Source organism: Podarcis tiliguerta (assembly GCF_965153285.1).
Source record: "Podarcis tiliguerta genome assembly, chromosome: 16".
NCBI lineage: Eukaryota > Metazoa > Chordata > Lepidosauria > Squamata > Lacertidae > Podarcis > Podarcis tiliguerta.
In genome coordinates, this window is record NC_139549.1 from 4,929,347 (window position 1) to 4,945,558 (window position 16,212).

Genomic DNA, 16,212 nt, shown 5'->3' on the forward strand with positions numbered 1-16,212 from the left:
GTGCCAGGCCTAGCTGCGTTTTAGAAGGCTTGCTTGTTCCAGCAAGACTGCACCTTCTGAAGACGGTAAATGTGGGTTCTTGTGCCCTCTACCCCAAACAGATGTCTAAAATTATTTTAAGAACTACCCGTCTACCGAATACTTAGCCTCAAAACAGTGATTATTATTATTTTTTAAAAGAACTTTTAACATTTTATAACCAAGAGGGAAAACGGGGTAGGACACAGAGGCAAAATGAGCTTTGCCCAACAATGGAAACAAAGATTTGACAAAAAAAAAACAAAAACACCCATTCCATTTCTTTCAGAATTATCTGCAGGTCAGGAACGGTCAAGATGCACAATCCCCATCCCCCCCCCCCCAAAAATAAAATAAAATGTATCACAAGCTGCCTTGGAGCCCAATCCACAGGGCAGAGAGCTGGGTCCCTTTTCTCCTAGAAATGGAGGCCACAACAAGTCAAGAACACTTTATTAGTATACAATACAAAAATAAGGAAGGAGGGAGAGAGGGCAGGGGAGAGAGAGAGAGAAAGAACCTCAAAAAGCAAAACAAAACAAAAAAAACCGCACTGCTCCGATTGTGTTTTAAGCTTTGGAATTGGTTTCCAGACCTCCTTCCAACACAGAGACAAGATGCATAAATTAAAAGAGCAACAGTCAAGACTTCCTCCAACGGGGAGCGCTGTGGGTCTTTCGGAAATCGGAGGCGGCTCTTCCATCTGCTCTGCTCTTCCTCCTCCAGGCTGGGTTGGTGCCGAAGAAACCACTTCCGGCTCCGATTCCAGGTTGCAAAGCAAGGGAGGGATGGCTGGGTGGGGGTCCCGTTCTCAACCTTATGCACCTATTGCACACTTAAGAGAGCACTTATTTACAAGAAGTGTAGAGATATATATATATATGTATATATAAAACATTCAAACTAGGGTATTTTATTAAATTGTGTTAATATACAATCAAGAAGATGGTCTGCAGTTGCTTGCTCTTCGGCCCAATGCACATCTCGGCCCCCCTCCAACTCCCCCACAAGAAAAACACTTGGAAATAAAACCAAGCCAACAAATATTAAACTCTCCCCGCCCCTCCTCTTAAAACAGGCACACACAAAGAAAATGAAAAGCACATCGATTATGTACAGTGTTCGTTTCCCCACCCCCTTCCAAAATGGCAGCACAGCCGCACATATCCGGGGGGAATGGGGTGGATCCCCAAAACATCTGCTCCCTTAACATGGGAAGCAGGTTCCCTTGCGTTCCCCCAACCCTGAAGGCTCCCCCCTGCCCGAGATTCGGCTCTGCAAACATGCCAAGTGCCCCCCCCCCCACCCCAGAATGAATTACGCAATTTTCCCTGTGCTATGCAAGTAATTTTGCCTCGGAAGGTCAAAATGCGTATCTAAGGGGGAACTGCGCCAGAGGAATAATGGACACCGAGAAATCTGGGGAGGGTGCTGCTCCCCACCCCCCACCCCAATGACCCTATAAAAACCTGCCATGAAAGTTCCTTTTTTGTCATCGATGAGAAGTGGGTTCCATAAACGGGATACTTTCCACCCCCGCCAGACACCCCCCTTTCCAAAACAGCTGGAAAGTAAGGGGGGGGGAGAGACTTCTGTGCCTCCCTTCCTTCTCCTAGGAAATTCTGCCCTTCATGAGAGAGACTAAGGTTTTCCTTAAAAAATACATGTTTATTTCTTATTTCCATTTTGTTTCTCTCCTTGTCAGGTGAAATACAAAAGCAACAGGAAAGGGAAAGGGCGTGTGAAGAAACCAGAGACAGGGAAATCCTCTCTGTCCAACAACCTAACCTTTTTTGTTTTTTTACACACACATATGTACATTGCTAACTGTGAACATCTTAAAGTAAAAGCACAAAATCATTCTCATATATATATATAAATAAATATATATATATGAGAGAATTGGGGGAGAAGAGGGAAAGACATGGAACTCTTACCATTCAAATATTTTTGTCTTTCTTACAGGTTCCCTTTTCCTGCAAGAAGCCCTCCCCCCTGCCACAATGCCCCCCCCCCCCAATTCTTAGCATTCTGTGGCAATTTGAGTAGCGGTAACTCTGAGGGTGCTTTTCATTGCCCACGGGTTAATTTTCTTTTTTAAAAAAGGATCCATGGAATCGCCACAGAGAGAAAGAGAGCAGCAGAAATAAGAAGTTTCACATTCTATTCTCCTAGGAAGGAAAAATAAAGAAAACTGCGCCGCCAAACCACCTTTGCTCGTTTTCAATATTGGTTTTGAGTCCCTCTGCAAATTGTGAAGCCTGTCTGAAGAAACCGTGGGGAAATCTAAGACGCCGACTCGGGGAACGCTTCACAAGAAAGCTATGCTGAACAGGCCACGTCAAAACAAACTGGTCTGACGCGGGAGAAAGCTGCGATGGATTTCGGCCCCGTGGGTTTATATACAGCACAATGCAAGTAAGTGATGTTTCTTAGGGGGGGAGGAGTAGACCCACAAAACCTCCCTAATGTCTAAAGATGAAACACTTTAATCTAGAGTGGCACCAGAAGCCATGCAGTTAAGAGAGAGATTAGCTGTACAGATTAGCCACAGACTGTTGTTAGCTCCCTCGTGTCACAAGGTGGGGAGGAGAGAGATGGTTTTTTTTCTGAACGACAGGTGCAATTGGACCTTCACAATAGTGAGGTTAAGCTGGTTTATCAGATGGGCGCCCCCTCCCTGCAAGCACTTTTGGGAATTTCAGTTCTGGGGAGGGGTGTTAAGGTTCCTGTGCTCACAAGCCAGTAGCAACCAGGGGTCTTTGAGAGGGGTCCTGCCGGGTGCACAATAAGCTTGCGAGAGAATTGAAACTCAATTTCCCTGCTTCCTGGTAAGAGATGAGCTCAAGAACTGCTAGTCACAGACCCGTAATATGGATAGTGACAATCTCTTCTGCTTGGGATCAGAACAACAGGATCTCAACGAACTTGAGTTTACCCTTTTGAGGTTTACCATTTGCTAAAATTAATTTTTCAGGGGGAAAAACCCTGGGAGTAGACATCACCCAGATTGGATGGATCAAGGAGGACTGTAGGGAAAACTACCCCCCTTTTTTAGAGCCTTGGCATTTTAAAACTGTCAGGTTTTAATAAAACCAAACTCTTCATAACCCCTGGGCCTTCAAGATCTACCTGATATATAAAAACTGTTCATGCTATGTACTTTTTTTTTAAAAAAAAGGAAAACTGCACATATGAGCTGTGGAATATTGTTTCAAATGCACAGAATAGCAGATTATTCCTAACATATTTTTTTTTTAATGCAACTTTCCTGTCGTCTTAAAGGAAACGTGGCTATTAAGTGAATCCCACTTTTTACAGAAAAGTCGTCTGTGCCCACAGCTGTGTTGAGAGAAAAATAAGGAGGCAAATGGGCAGGTGGGAGGGGAGACAGTAGAGAAGAGAATCTGGGTGGAGTTCATCTGGGAACTTGAGAACAGCTCCGCTCTCGAAGAGGGATTTTGGGGGAGGGAAAGCGGGAAAAGACTTGAGCAGAAGGAAGCAGGAGTCGCCTGGCACCAGGTACAGCCATTCTCCGTGAAACCCAATTGAAGGGAGCTGAAATTCACTAGGCCAATGTGTCTGCTGAGGCACAGATGCCCTGTAGAAAATGCTATGCATTAACTGTAGACACCAAGCCGTTTTCACTGACTGGTGGCACCTCCTTGCCCATTCCTCTCCTTAAAGAACGCAAAGCTCGCTATCTGAGTTCTGAACTAAGTTCAGAAAAAGCAGGAGAGCTTGGCAACTCTCAGCAGAGTCCTGGCCAAATCCTAACCTCTTATAATATGGGGGTGAGGGGGGGATTGAAGAGCAGCAGCCTTTGGCAATGCATAGCTGGCTTCAAGAGGAAGGTGACCAGAGCTTGGGCCATACCTGCTCCCCGCCTGCCCCTTCAAAATGACTCCCGCAGCCTCAGCCGGCTATAAGCACCAGGATAGAATTTGCCCATTACCCACCCTGTGTATAACCTGTCTCCAGATAACAATCTCTTTAAAGCCCTCGAGACCCCAGGCAAAGTGGAGTCATTCCGGCATGGGCTTCTCCCGTTCCCATCCCTTTGCCAATCTGAGAAATGTATGTGAACTTTAAGAACCTAAAGGACTGCAAGGAAGCAAGAAAAGGGGGTTAACAGGTGCACAGAAATAGCAAATCCTTCCCTTTCCCCTACAGTTGACTCAAGCAAATGTGCCCATGAAGAATCAGCCCAGGTCATTGAAGGGTGCGGGGAGAGTAATTCTGACCAAAAAAAAAGGAAAAGAGGCACAAGAAGAGTTAAAAGCGACAGCATGAAAGGCAAGCTTTGACTTCTTGGACCTTTTCTCTTCCTAAATTGTGTTAGGATCTTTTCTCCTAACTCTGACTTCAATGCTAGGGGAGTCCCAATTTGCTATGCATTGGCTCAATATATATATATAGATATATATTAAAAATATAACCCTATGTTTCATGAACTGAAAAGTCTTTATTTCTACGTTCACTTTATGGTTAGGTTTTTAATTATTCTGCAAAAAAGGAAAGCCAAAACCAAAACTCACTCTCTAAATTTAGGCCGTCAACTAAAAAGCCCCTCCAAACAAGCAAAGAGAATGAAAATTGAGGGGGGGGGGGGAGGAGGGGAGAATGCAATAAATGCACTGAAGTACAGAACATACCTTAATTGACAACGAAAAAAGTTGTGGGGCCCTTTAAGGGGCAGATTGGTTTGCTGTTCTCGTTTTTAAAGAAAAGACTTTAAACATAAAACGAAAGTGAACATGTCACTTCCGCCGCTCTCTGGAAAAGTTCTGGAACACCTTCATTCAGTACCTGGGAGGGAAGAAGGGACGTTTTGGTGCGAAGAAGGGGGGGCCCCTGGTGAAGGGGGGCCGAGGCCTTTTTAAGCTGTTAAAGGGGTCTCTGTTTAAGAACAATTCCCTGGGTCGGAAATCCGGCCTCTGGCTTCTCATCCCCAGCCCGCCTCGGTTTGTGGCGTCCCGGTGAGGGGGGACAGAGGAGCTGATGTTAAGGGCCGCGCCCAGAGGATCTCTCGGGAGAGTGCCCAGGCCCAGGTTCTCTCTCGCCCGGCCGCCGTGGTCGCGCTGCCCCTGGCCCAGCTGGTCCCGAGATGCTCCCGACGGCATGCTAAAATGCTCCTTCATTGTCCCCTGGTGCACGGCCAAGGGGCTCTGGCGCTCGGCGGCTAGAGGGGGAGCCGGGAACGGGAGTCCGAGGTCCCCGGGAGGGGGAGGCGGGCTGGAGAAGGGGACGCTGCCGTGCTCCCCGGGGAGCGGAGGGGGTGGCTGGGTGGGGAAGGGCACCCCGCTGCGTTCCAAGGAGGGAGGCGGGGGCGGGGGGACGCCGTGGGGCAGGCCGAGCGGGGAGGCGGCTTCCTTTGAGAAAGGGCCGGCGTGATCCACCGACGGCATCCGGGGCGGGGGGACTGAGTGGTCCCGAGAGAAAAGGCTGCCGAGATCCTTCGGAGGCAGGGACTGAGGCCCTGTGGGGGGAGGCGGCCCAATTTGGTCCATGGGGAAAGATGCCCCGTGCTCAAGGGGAGGGGGCGGCACGTGGCGGTCGAAGGCGGCAGCGGCAAAGCCGCCGGGTCGGAAGTTGTTGACGTTCTCCTGGAACGGCGGCCCACGGTCTTTGTACTGGGTCGGGAAGCCGGACACGCTGCCGCCGCCACCTCCGCCGCCGCCGCTACCCATGGGCGGCATCTCCGTCGTACCCGAAGGACCGTTATCGAAGGTACTACCTGCGCTGCTCAACTCAAACCACCCCGCTCTGGGGGTCTCTCGCCCGTGGCCTCGGCTCCCTTTCCCAAGGACTCTTATGGACTCTACTGTTTGAATCGGCTCGCCTGACATGCCTCTGTTGGAGGCATTGTGGTAGCCCAGCGTTTCGATGGGGGCTCCCTTCTCTTCGGTGCTGTCGGGCAAGTCTAGGCAGGATGACGACACCCTGGTCTCGATCCGGTAATGCTCCTCTTGCTGCTTCTGCTGCTCCCCCCCGGGAGCAACCCCCACCTGGCCAAGGCCGGACAGGCCCGTGCTGTCGCTGGGGCCCCCTTTCGCAACCTGGCCGAAATGCTTGCTCTCGTCCGAGGGCTTGCGGGAGGCGTTCTTCAGCATGTTCTTGAACTCAATGGTCGAAGTGGCGGAGATGGAAGACACAACGGGCTTGTCTGCGTTGCTCGTGGGGAGTCTGCTGGCCGGGGCCAGGAGCGCGTTCTGCGGGGAGAAAAGCGACCTTTGAGGGACCAAGTGAGGGGAATCCGGATACTGCTTCTGAGGCATGGGTTTGGACAAGCTGTTGTGGTTGGAATCCGGTGGGAAAAAGACATCGTTCTTGCTCGGCGTAGGCGAAGCATCCGAGCCGGAGTCGTTTCCCCGCAAACCGTAGCCTCCGTATATTCCGGGCGAAGGCAATGGGTCGCAGCTTTCGCTCTGGTCGTGGAGAGCTCTCATTGACTGGGGGAAAGCAGATTTCAGGCCAAACCCGGAGGCACGTTGACCGTAACTCGACAGAACAGACGGGTACTCGGAGGGGTCAGAAAGCTTGGCGGACTTCAGGATTGACTTTCCTGGCTGCTTCTCCAGGTTCACCAAAGCAGAAGGCGGTGGGCCGGAGTAATCAAAGTCACGGTAGTCTTCATCCTCCTGGAAGGAGGTGTCTGGGTAGAACTTCTCTTGCGGGGAGTCCATTAAAGAGGAAGGCAACTCGATCCCATCAGAAGACTGCTTGTACATGCTGGCTGGAGAATCTCGGCTCAAGCTGAAGGACCTGTACACCGAGTTGGACAATTCTTGGGGGTAGCTGTCATCCCGGCTCTGAAGGGGTGACCTTGTGCTACTCGGAGTAGAGGATCCGGGGCTGATGATCTTTGACAGCAGCGACATGGTGTCCACGTTGCTGGATGACGGCTTGTCCATCATCTCATCCTGAGTCGGAGTCCCGCTCCTCTCATCCCGGACGGGAGTCCCGTCAATGCTGTCCATAGAGGTGCTTGTGGGTCCGCGGTTGAAATCAGAGGAAGAAGACTGGCTCTCGGGGGGCGCGGCGGCAGACCCCAGGCTGCTCAGAATGGGGATGTTGAGGTTCAAGCCGCTGAATCCTGGGTTCCCCTTCAGGAAATTGTGTATCTTCATTTCCAGACTCGGGGAAGGGGGTTCCAACTCGAGCTTGGCCTCCGCCAGCTCGGAGGACTGGCTCGTGGGGTTCTCAGCCGGCCGAAGGGAAGGGCTGACATTGTGGGAGCCGGAGAACCCCAAGGAATTGGTGGGAGGCTTGAAACTGGAACTGGGGAGCCCCACACTGTGCCCAGAAGGGACCTTGTTGACTGAGGTGGAAGAGACCTCAGCCGAGGAGGAAGAATTTGGAGAATAGCCAAAACTCTGGGGCATGAAGGGCTGAGCATTAGAGGAAATGTTCCTTCCTTTTACAGAAGAAGCCGTCGTGTTGGCCGGCGATGCCGACGTACTCTGGGATGCCATCTCGGTGGGTTGGGCTGTGTTTCCAGCCACACTCTGGAGGAACGAGGACAGACCTGGAGTGGAAGAGGAACATTTGGATCAAGAAGCAAAGAGGGGCAAGAGAACCACCTCCACAAAGCAGCAGCCTTTCAGCGAACCTTTGCCAGTTCTTTTAAAAATCCTTTTAGAATCTAAGCCAACCCAGGTTCTTATTTTATCTAACCGTTTTCCTGGACTGTTTTGCTGCTGGTCAAGGGCCCGGGAAGCCCCAATCCGCAACCACACAGTTGTGCCAATCTCAATGTGGCCTCCGAGAGCCCTAGTTCCCCTCTACCTGAGTCAAGCAGGCACGTGGCCACAAGTTATTTTATGCATCACTGTGATTTCAAATGTTAGTCCTACTTAAGAGTCAAAAGGTAAAGGGACCCCTGACCGTTAGGTCCAGTCGTGGATGACTGGGGTTGCAGCGCTCATCTCGCTTTATTGGCTGAGGGAGCCAGCGTACAGCTTCCAGGTCATGTGGCCAGCATGACTAAGCCGCTTCTGGCAAACCAGGGCGGCGCACGGAAACGCCGTTTACCTTCTCGCTGGAGCGGTACCTATTTATCTACTTGCACTCTGACGTGCTTTCAAACTGCTAGGTGGGCAGGAGCAGGGACCGAGCAATGGGAGCTCACCCTGTCGTGGGGATTCGAACCGCCGACCTTCTGATCGGCAAGTCCTAGGCTCTGTGGTTTAACCCACAGCGCCACCCGTCTACTTAAGAGTAGAACTGCTTAAATTACCCAACACAACTGAATCTCAGTCCATTAAGCTGCACTTACTTGGATCCCAACCTTTGCAAAATGAATATAAGCTGAAGATGGCATCCAACATTAAGGCGGCTGATTCCAATGGGTTAACTAGGAGTATGAAATCACCCTAAATAATCATTCCCCCTGAAAACAATACTAAGGACATTCTGGCACATTTTAAGCTGCTCTTCAAGGTGCAAGCTGCATCAGCCAGGGGGGACAACTAAGAAGGTCCATTCCAGCAAGGGAGTCCCCCATTGATGCTAGCAGGAGGCCCAGTCTGACCACTGGCCTCATCCCTCCCAGGCTGACTAGCTACTTACCCTGCAGGCCTGGTGCAGCCTGGCTCTGGCTCTTGGAGAGCACCGAGAGGATACTTTCGGGGGTGATCTCGACTTTGGAGAAGATATTGGCCAAAGGGTTTGGAGGGGCAGTCAGGGGGCCCATCCCTGTGGTCTTCAGGCCGCTCATAAGTGTTGTTGGGCTGGTTGGGGTGCCAGGCGAAGGTCTCGAGGCAGGACTGACACCTGGAGAGAGAAAAAGGTTGCACAACGTGGAATTATACAGAAGCCTCTGGGCCTGACACCCCCCCCCCGAGCCAGGATAAAGACCACGGTTCACCCCAAAACTCCAAGAAGCTCACGCACCGTATAAAAAAAAGCAAGAGGGAGAGAGGGTACCAAAGGCTGGGAGGTCAGGCTGGGCTAGGACTTTGTGGAGGTGAAGAAAACCCGTAAAAAGCAGAGTTTGGAGGAGAATTCAGTTTCCCAAACATTTCCACTTTTCAAAAAAAACTTTTCTAGCTCTCTTGGCTACAAAGATATGCTGGAAAAAGGGAGCAAGCAGACCTCACACCAAGAAGGGTGGCCAAGTGCGGTTTCCAGTGTTGGGGGCTTCAGTGCCGCTGCCCCTCCCACAACTAACAAGCACAGAGGTAGGTTATGCAAGGAGAACTTACGCCCAGTTTGCGTCATTTATTCAGCCTGCAAAGGACTCCACCCCTTGACACAGATGCCCAAGACCCAGTCCAGTTGTCACAGAGCACCAGGACACGCGACTCTCACCTGTGTTCTTCATCACCGAGGTGAGGCTGCTGAGAATGGAGCTGATCTTGGCCAAATCCACATTGGCGAGGTTCGGCAAGGCGAGGGCAGGGGACTGGGGAAGGGGTGCTGCTGGGGTGGCCGGCTTAGGGGTCGTAGGGGTGATGGGGCTTGGAGCCAGCGGTGCCGCAACCGGAGCAGGGAGCGCTGCTGCTGCTGCTTGCAGTGGTGGCACTGCTGCTGCTGCTGCAGCTGTCGTGGAAGGAGACATTTTCGGGACGCTTTCAGCCATCTTCGCAGGGGGCATTGTGGAAACAGCTGGCTTCTCTTTCCGTTCGTCCACTGGTGCAAAAGACACAGAGAGGAGACCGTGAGGAGAGGGCATTGCTCAGTTCACACCAGCTTTCCCTACGCAGGGACCCTCCAGGTGTTTTAGAATACACTCCCCATGCTGACAGTGGATACTAGGATTGGCAGCCAAGCATCCAAAGAGCACGAGGTTGGAGAAGGAAAAGGCACAGAATTCATTCATATCGTCATTCATCATTCTTGCATTACGGTGGTGCCCCGCAAGATGAATGCCTCGCAAGACGGAAAACCCGCTAGACGAAAGGGTTTTCCGTTTTTCAATGCGCTTCGCAGGACGAATTTCTCTATGGGCTTGCTTCACAAGACGAAAATGTCTTGCGATTTTTTAAGCTGCTAATAGCCTTTTAGCAGCCAATCCGCTAATCCCTTAAGCCTTTAATAGCCGCTAATAGCCACTAAACCGCTAATAGCGCTAATCCGCTAATAGGGTTGCTTCGCAAGACGAAAAAACCGCAAGACGAAGAGACTCGCGGAATGGATTCTTTTTGTCTTGTGAGGAACCACTGTATTCTGTTTGTGTGTGCGAAACAAAGTTTATAACAATTCTAACCATTTCAGTTCCTTATCCCGTCTGCCCCCCAATGCGGCAGTTTATGTGTTTCCGAAACCTTCTGCGGCCACTGCCAGCTTGGTTTCCTAAACTCATCCCCAGTGCCCCCTACTCTAACCTATGAAAAGCATTAAATAGAATAGCTCTTTGCATGAGTCACAACAGAAAGAACACGATAAAATTCAAAACAGTAATTAACTGCATATTAAATCACAAAATCTGATTCAATCTACAGTGGTACCTCGGGTTAAGAACTTCATTCATTCTGGAGGTCCATTCTTAACCTGAAACTGTTCTTAACCTGAGGTACCACTTTAGCTAATGGGGCCTCCCACTGCCACTGCTGCACGATTTCTGTTCTCATCCTGAAGCGAAGTTCTTAACCTGAGGTACTATTTCTGGGTTAGCAGAGTCTGTAACCTGAAGCATCTATAACCTGAGCTACCACTGTATTTAGTTTAATTCATTCAACAAAACTGATGAACTTGAACCAACTCTTGCTGCCAACTTTTCAAACTCCGATAGTCATTTAAAACTCTGGTGCCCCCCCCCTTAAGTAACCCCAGTGCCCCCAAGGGGCAGTACTGCCCATTTGGGAACCTCCGCTTTGCTTGTCTCCCCGGCACAGTGAGGGTTTCCCCTCCCGTTTCTCCACAGATCCCTCACCTCTTCCCACCCCCCAGAATGGCAGAGTCCAGAACCATCTTTTCATGTGGCCATTCCCTAAGTTCAAAGCTCCCCCCCCCAAAAAAAAACCCCTGATGGACAACCTACCGATGATCTTTGGGGCCTCCTCCTCCTCCTCCACATCGGAGAGCTCCATGTCCTCGACGTCACGATTGTCCGTGGCGGGCTCTGGAGTGGGAGACTTCTCCCTTTCTGCCGCTGGGGAAGGGGAGTTGTCGTCCTCCCCCATGCCAGGGAAGGGAGACTCCGAGCCAGTTGGGGAGGGGGCGTCCATGCTGGGGGAGGGGACGGGCGATTCTTCAGGGTCAGGAAGCGTCGCCTTCAGCTGATCCAGTTTCTTCTTGAGGTTGTTCACTCTGTTAGCAAAGGTCTTGTAAGCCTGGCCAAAGCGGTGGGATGAGAGAGAAAAGCCGTGTTCACGTCTTACCTTTCACAAGCGTGCACAAATATTTGTGTTTTCTGCTGCCCAGAAAGTAGGACCTGAACCATTGCATTCAGATTACAAAAAGGAAGACTCTGACTAAACATTGGGGGGGAAACCTCCTGATTGTTTGACGGCGGAACAGACTCCCGCTCAGAAGGTGGTGGAATCTCCTTCATTGGAGATTTTTAAGCAGAGGTTGGGAGGCCATCTGCCAGTGATTCTTTAGCTGTGGTTGCAGAAGGGTTGGAGAAATAGAAGGGATTCCAAGATGGCCCTTGGGATCCCTTCCAACTCCACGATGTTTTGGTGCCACCACTGAAAAGACTCTGTCCCTTACACCTGGGTGGTGCCCCGCACAAACCAAGAGGACACTCTGGAGCACGCCCAACGCTCTCCTGTAGTTGCCCAGAGCTACACAGAATTGGCTGCTTGTTCACCACCAATCTGTTAGTTAAGAAATCCTCAGTAGAGTTCTGGAGGAAAACTGCCCTCCAATAGCACAGTTTGAAAGCCACCGGTTTCCAGTGAACACGAGATTGCGTTAACTACACTGACTCCGTTGATGCTTTAGCCTTTCTGAACTTGGTGCCTGTGGGACATTTCGGATGGCAGCTACGCCAGGCCCCCCCGACCAATGCCCAGGGCTGATGGGTGTTGTACAGTGGTGCCTCACAAGACGAAATTAATTCGTTCCGCGAGTCTCTTCGTCTAGTGGTTTTTTCATCTTGCGAAGCAACCCTATTAGCGGCTTAGCGGCTTAGCGCTATTAGCGGCTATTAGCGGCTATTAAAGGCTTACGGGATTAGCGGATTAGCTGCTAAAAGGCTATTAGCGGTTTAGCGGCTTACAAAAAGGGGGTGGGGAGTGAAAAAAAATCTCAAGACTCGCAAGACATTTTCGTCTTGCGAAGCAAGCCCATAGGGAAATTCGTCCTGCGAAGCGCATCGAAAAACGGAAAACCCTTTTGTCTAGCGGGTTTTCCGTCTTGCGAGGCATTCGTCTTGCGGGGCACCACTGTAGTTTAAAACACTTGGAGAGCACCATGTGCTCAGGAGGGCAGCTGCTTGATGGAGTGGAGAATCCCCTTTGCACTCACGTTTGCCACCACCTTGACCTCCTTGTATTGCGCTTCATAGAAGATCCCCGCGTTCTCGAGCACCTCGGTCAAGGATGGGCCGCTTTTCACCTGCTTGTCCAGGCTGTTGACAAACTCTTCCAGCTTGGCACTCGCCTCCTCAAACTCCTTGGAGAATTTCTTCCCCCCTGTTTTGTCTGAAAGGGGAAAAAGATTTTTTTTGGCTTAGCGGGGGAGGAGAGAAAGCAAGAGAGACCAACCCTTCCTCCCCTAAAAGGAAGACAATGGTAGCAATGGTCAAGGCTACTCCTACTCAGACCCATTTTTTTTAAAAAAAAGTTTTTGCTGAAACTTTTCAACATACAATATAATAAAAAACAAACCAACCAAACTCATCTAAATAAAAGTACAAAACAAAACGACAAAGCGAAAGAAAAGAGAGAGAAATTAGAATACAATACAAAGCCCTCTCCCAAAGGCGTATTTTAATTCTTGTCTCACACAGAAGATGGTGGACCCTCCCATCTCTCACCTGGGAGATCTTCAGAGCAGACCCAATTAAGTTAGTAGTACTCTGGATCTACTCTGAGGAGAACTTTGTGGAGACAAGCCATTGGCCCTACACCTTGGAAGTGGTCATGGGGGGATAAGAGTGTGTGTGTTTGTATACAGGCAGGGATATATAAGGGTTCGGGCAGTTCTTAAGGTCACGTGGCTGAAGGGAAATCCGATGCCCCGCCCCGCCTGTGCACTGCACCTTTCAAGCACTTCAGGGTCTCGGTGCTGCAGACGTCGACTCGCATGGTGGAGAGCTGCTTTTCCTTCAGCTCTATCTGGTCCTCAGAACGCTTGTAGCAGAGAAGCTCATCAACCAGGGACTGCGGCTGGAGGGAGAGGGAGGAGGGAGAGAAAATGAGAGAGATGTGGATTCCGTCAGACACAAAAATGGAAGCAAACTGATTTATGAAGCTGAAAGTACTTTGCGGGGAGGCAGACAGGGAGAGAAGAATGCAGCGCAAATGCTTCCAATTCTTGGGGTAGGGAGGGAGTCCCACTGGTGTACAGAAAGATGGGGAACCGTTGCAGGTGTGGGGCACACAAGACAATTTTCCGCCGTGGCGTTTTTCTAGGGTAGCTTCTCTGCCCCTCTCCCCACCAACACCCAATTCCCTGACCTGCCTCTCATGTACAGTGCTGATCTCTGACCTCTTGACTGCCATCTCAACCACCAGGGCAACACACGGTGTGGCAGTGGGCAAAAGGGGACCGTTAAATACACACCCAGCAACAAGAACACGCAGGCCCCGGATAGGCCCAGGATTCAGCATCTCTCTCTCCTCCTCCTCCTCCTCCTCCGGTTGACCAAGCTGCTAACAAGGCTCCAGGATCTATACTTTGGCCCTGCAGCTTGCAGCAGAGTCTTGCCCTGCTATTCTGGCACACACACCCCAAAGCAAATTGCCTTTGTAATAGGATTTCCAAATCTGTCCCTTCTAATCTTTTTTAAATATGTGGATATGTCAAAATACATCCAAGTGCATGACTTGTTACATGTGTGTGAGAGAGAATGAATGAATGAGCAAGACATGCTAGATTTTATGTTTTCAAATATAGAGGGCTGGCCATATTTGTGCTGCTTCCAAAAAAGCACTTCTTCACGGGGCTCCTTCTAAAACTACAGAATACCCTCTCACTGAGGTAGTTACGCCCACCAGCTTCAAATAAGACTGGACAAATTCATGCAGGAGAGGGCAACTAGCCACAAGGGCTATTCTCTGCCTTCCCGTTCAGACCAGCTGCTGGCAGCAGCAAGAGAGGCTGGTGCTATTGTGCTTGGATTCTGCTTGTGAGCTTCCCTTGGTTGGCCACTGTGGGAACAGGATGCTGGACTAGATGAGCCACTGGCCTGATCCAGCGGGCTCTTCTTTCTTGTTTACCCCCACATCCTTATGGGTAGCTCAAAAAACGTGCAGAGCTCCTTGGAGTGTCTAGCCTATCCGCTCTGCTACCTCATTGACACTCCGTCTTAAGGCAGATAGGGGTGTAGAGTTCAAGGCAGAGGCCAGGAACCGGTGGGCCTGCTGTTGTCTCTGGATGCCAACTCCCACCAGCAATCTCCCTGGTCACAGGGGCTGTACCAGCTGCTGGGAGTTGGAGTCGGGCAACCTCTGGTCCCCAGGGCCTGCTTTATGACTTGAGCACCAAGGGCCACCAGTTTGTCATCCCTGCCGCAAACTGATGGTTTTCCGGGTCTCGCGCCCACGCACAAAGTGAATAAGATGAAGAGGTTACTGGACTTACCCGAAATTCTGCAACAATCTTGGACTTCAGTGCGGCTTTTGGATTTGTAGAGGCTGTGGGAACAAAGGAGCAAGGTGTTTAAGGAAGATAGTGCAGGCAGGTGCAGCATTCTATAGGAGAAACCCCTCCTTCGTTTCCCACATGCAAGGGTCTGTGCAAAACCCCCCAGCAGGAAGCCACTATCCTCCCTCCACGCTCAGTTGTAACACGGATGCTTCACACATGCAGGGAGAGTGATACACCCGGGTTGGTTGCTCCCCAGGGACAGCCCTCTGCACCAACCCTGCCCACCCCCCTAAACCTCTGAGCGCACTGCTGTGCCTCTTACTCTAAAGAGGCAAGAGGAGGAATCCCCTCCTCTCTCTGCATGAATGCCTGTTCTGTCCTAGTGCAGGGCAGCAACTAATGCAGAGATGCGACGGGCAACTTCTTGTGAGAGGTGGGTCATTCTGCGGTACCCCCCACCCCTGCCAAATGCTTGCAAAGCAACGCCTTAGCTTCCTTGCTCTAATTTGCAGCTTCCAGAGAGGAAGAACGGAATACTCCTTTCAGGATAAATCCAGATGTTGCTTAGCAAAATGAAGACTATTTGCAGCCTCCGTTACGCCTCTTCTCCTGACAGAGGAACCACATGCCGTTAGAGAGACAGGCTTTCGGCCTCGTGCCAAACTGGTTTCCAGGTGGATCCAAGCCCAACTCCCAAACATTAGCCTAATGCCGTTGACAGAAGCCTTTCCTGTCTGACGTCCCATTGGTCATCTTCTCTGAGCCATTTGGGGCTTTCCTGTCTGTACTGCTGCTGTGCTGGTGGACTTATAAGCTGTTCTCCGAGAATGCCAAAGACGGTTTGTTATCTGCGTGCTCTCTCTCTCCCCGCTGCATTTAAAGGAGCCTGCTGTTTAAGTTAACCTAGTCCTGCGCCACTGGATGCAGGCCCTTGGCTTCAAGTCTGACCGGCCAGGTGTAAATTGCCACTCACTAATCATGTGTGCTGTCTCTCCCTCTTTCAAGGCCAGCTCCCCTAAACACCCCACCACATCTTTCCTCTGTACACCATGGGCTAATTTAAACACAGTCATATGTCCTGCATAATTTTAAGAAGTGCCTCTCTTGGTGCCTTTAACAAAGGACGCTGCCAGCCTGACGAAGAACACAAGGCACCGTGAGTGCCTACGGTGAGGTGTGTTTCATGGTGTGTGTCTGTTCTAGGCTGTTCCTCAAGGAGGTTAAAATATCAAAAGCTCAGACCGTTTCCCGTGAGGATTTCCTTACTTTGAGGTTTCTTCCATGACTTAGTTGGCTGTTTGCTCTGAGTTTCTTTCTGCTGCTTCTGAGCTTTGAAAGTGGAACCTGGAAAACATTTTTGTTTGGTTTTGTTTTTTGTTTTGCAGTCTGAGATTATGGGATGCCCTTTAGGAGTCTCTATGCATGTTTAAAATAAAAAAAGGGAGAGAAAGAGAGAGACCAATAGAGGTTGATACCTGCTGGCAAACATTT

General features: G+C 50.6%; 2 protein-coding genes across 5 annotated transcripts in view; one reads left to right on the forward strand and one right to left on the reverse strand.

The window, feature by feature from the left end:
• LOC310666130 (intelectin-like protein) overlaps window positions 1–16,212 on the forward strand; it is an 814,635-nt gene that overhangs the window by 2,895 nt on the left and 795,528 nt on the right. The window lies entirely within an intron of this gene.
• The window catches only part of RPRD2 (regulation of nuclear pre-mRNA domain containing 2), a 39,730-nt gene continuing 25,183 nt past the window's right edge, over window positions 1,666–16,212 (reverse strand). The window contains exons 4-12 of one of the 4 annotated variants that reach the window (XR_014505751.1): window positions 15,988–16,137; window positions 14,716–14,768; window positions 13,172–13,298; window positions 12,436–12,611; window positions 11,003–11,294; window positions 9,331–9,651; window positions 8,590–8,793; window positions 4,458–7,546; window positions 1,666–4,363 (exon numbers count right to left, since the gene is read on the reverse strand). Coding sequence is in view for 3 of the 4 variants with exons in the window: in XM_083416418.1 (XP_083272544.1) it covers window positions 4,821–7,546; window positions 8,590–8,793; window positions 9,331–9,651; window positions 11,003–11,294; window positions 12,436–12,611; window positions 13,172–13,298; window positions 14,716–14,768; window positions 15,988–16,137 (4,049 nt within the window). In the remaining variant the exon portion in view is untranslated. Of the gene's footprint in view, window positions 7,547–8,589; window positions 8,794–9,330; window positions 9,652–11,002; window positions 11,295–12,435; window positions 12,612–13,171; window positions 13,299–14,715; window positions 14,769–15,987; window positions 16,138–16,212 lie in introns of all 4 variants that reach the window. The other 3 variants (XM_083416419.1, XM_083416418.1, XM_083416420.1) reach the window with 3 other exon arrangements.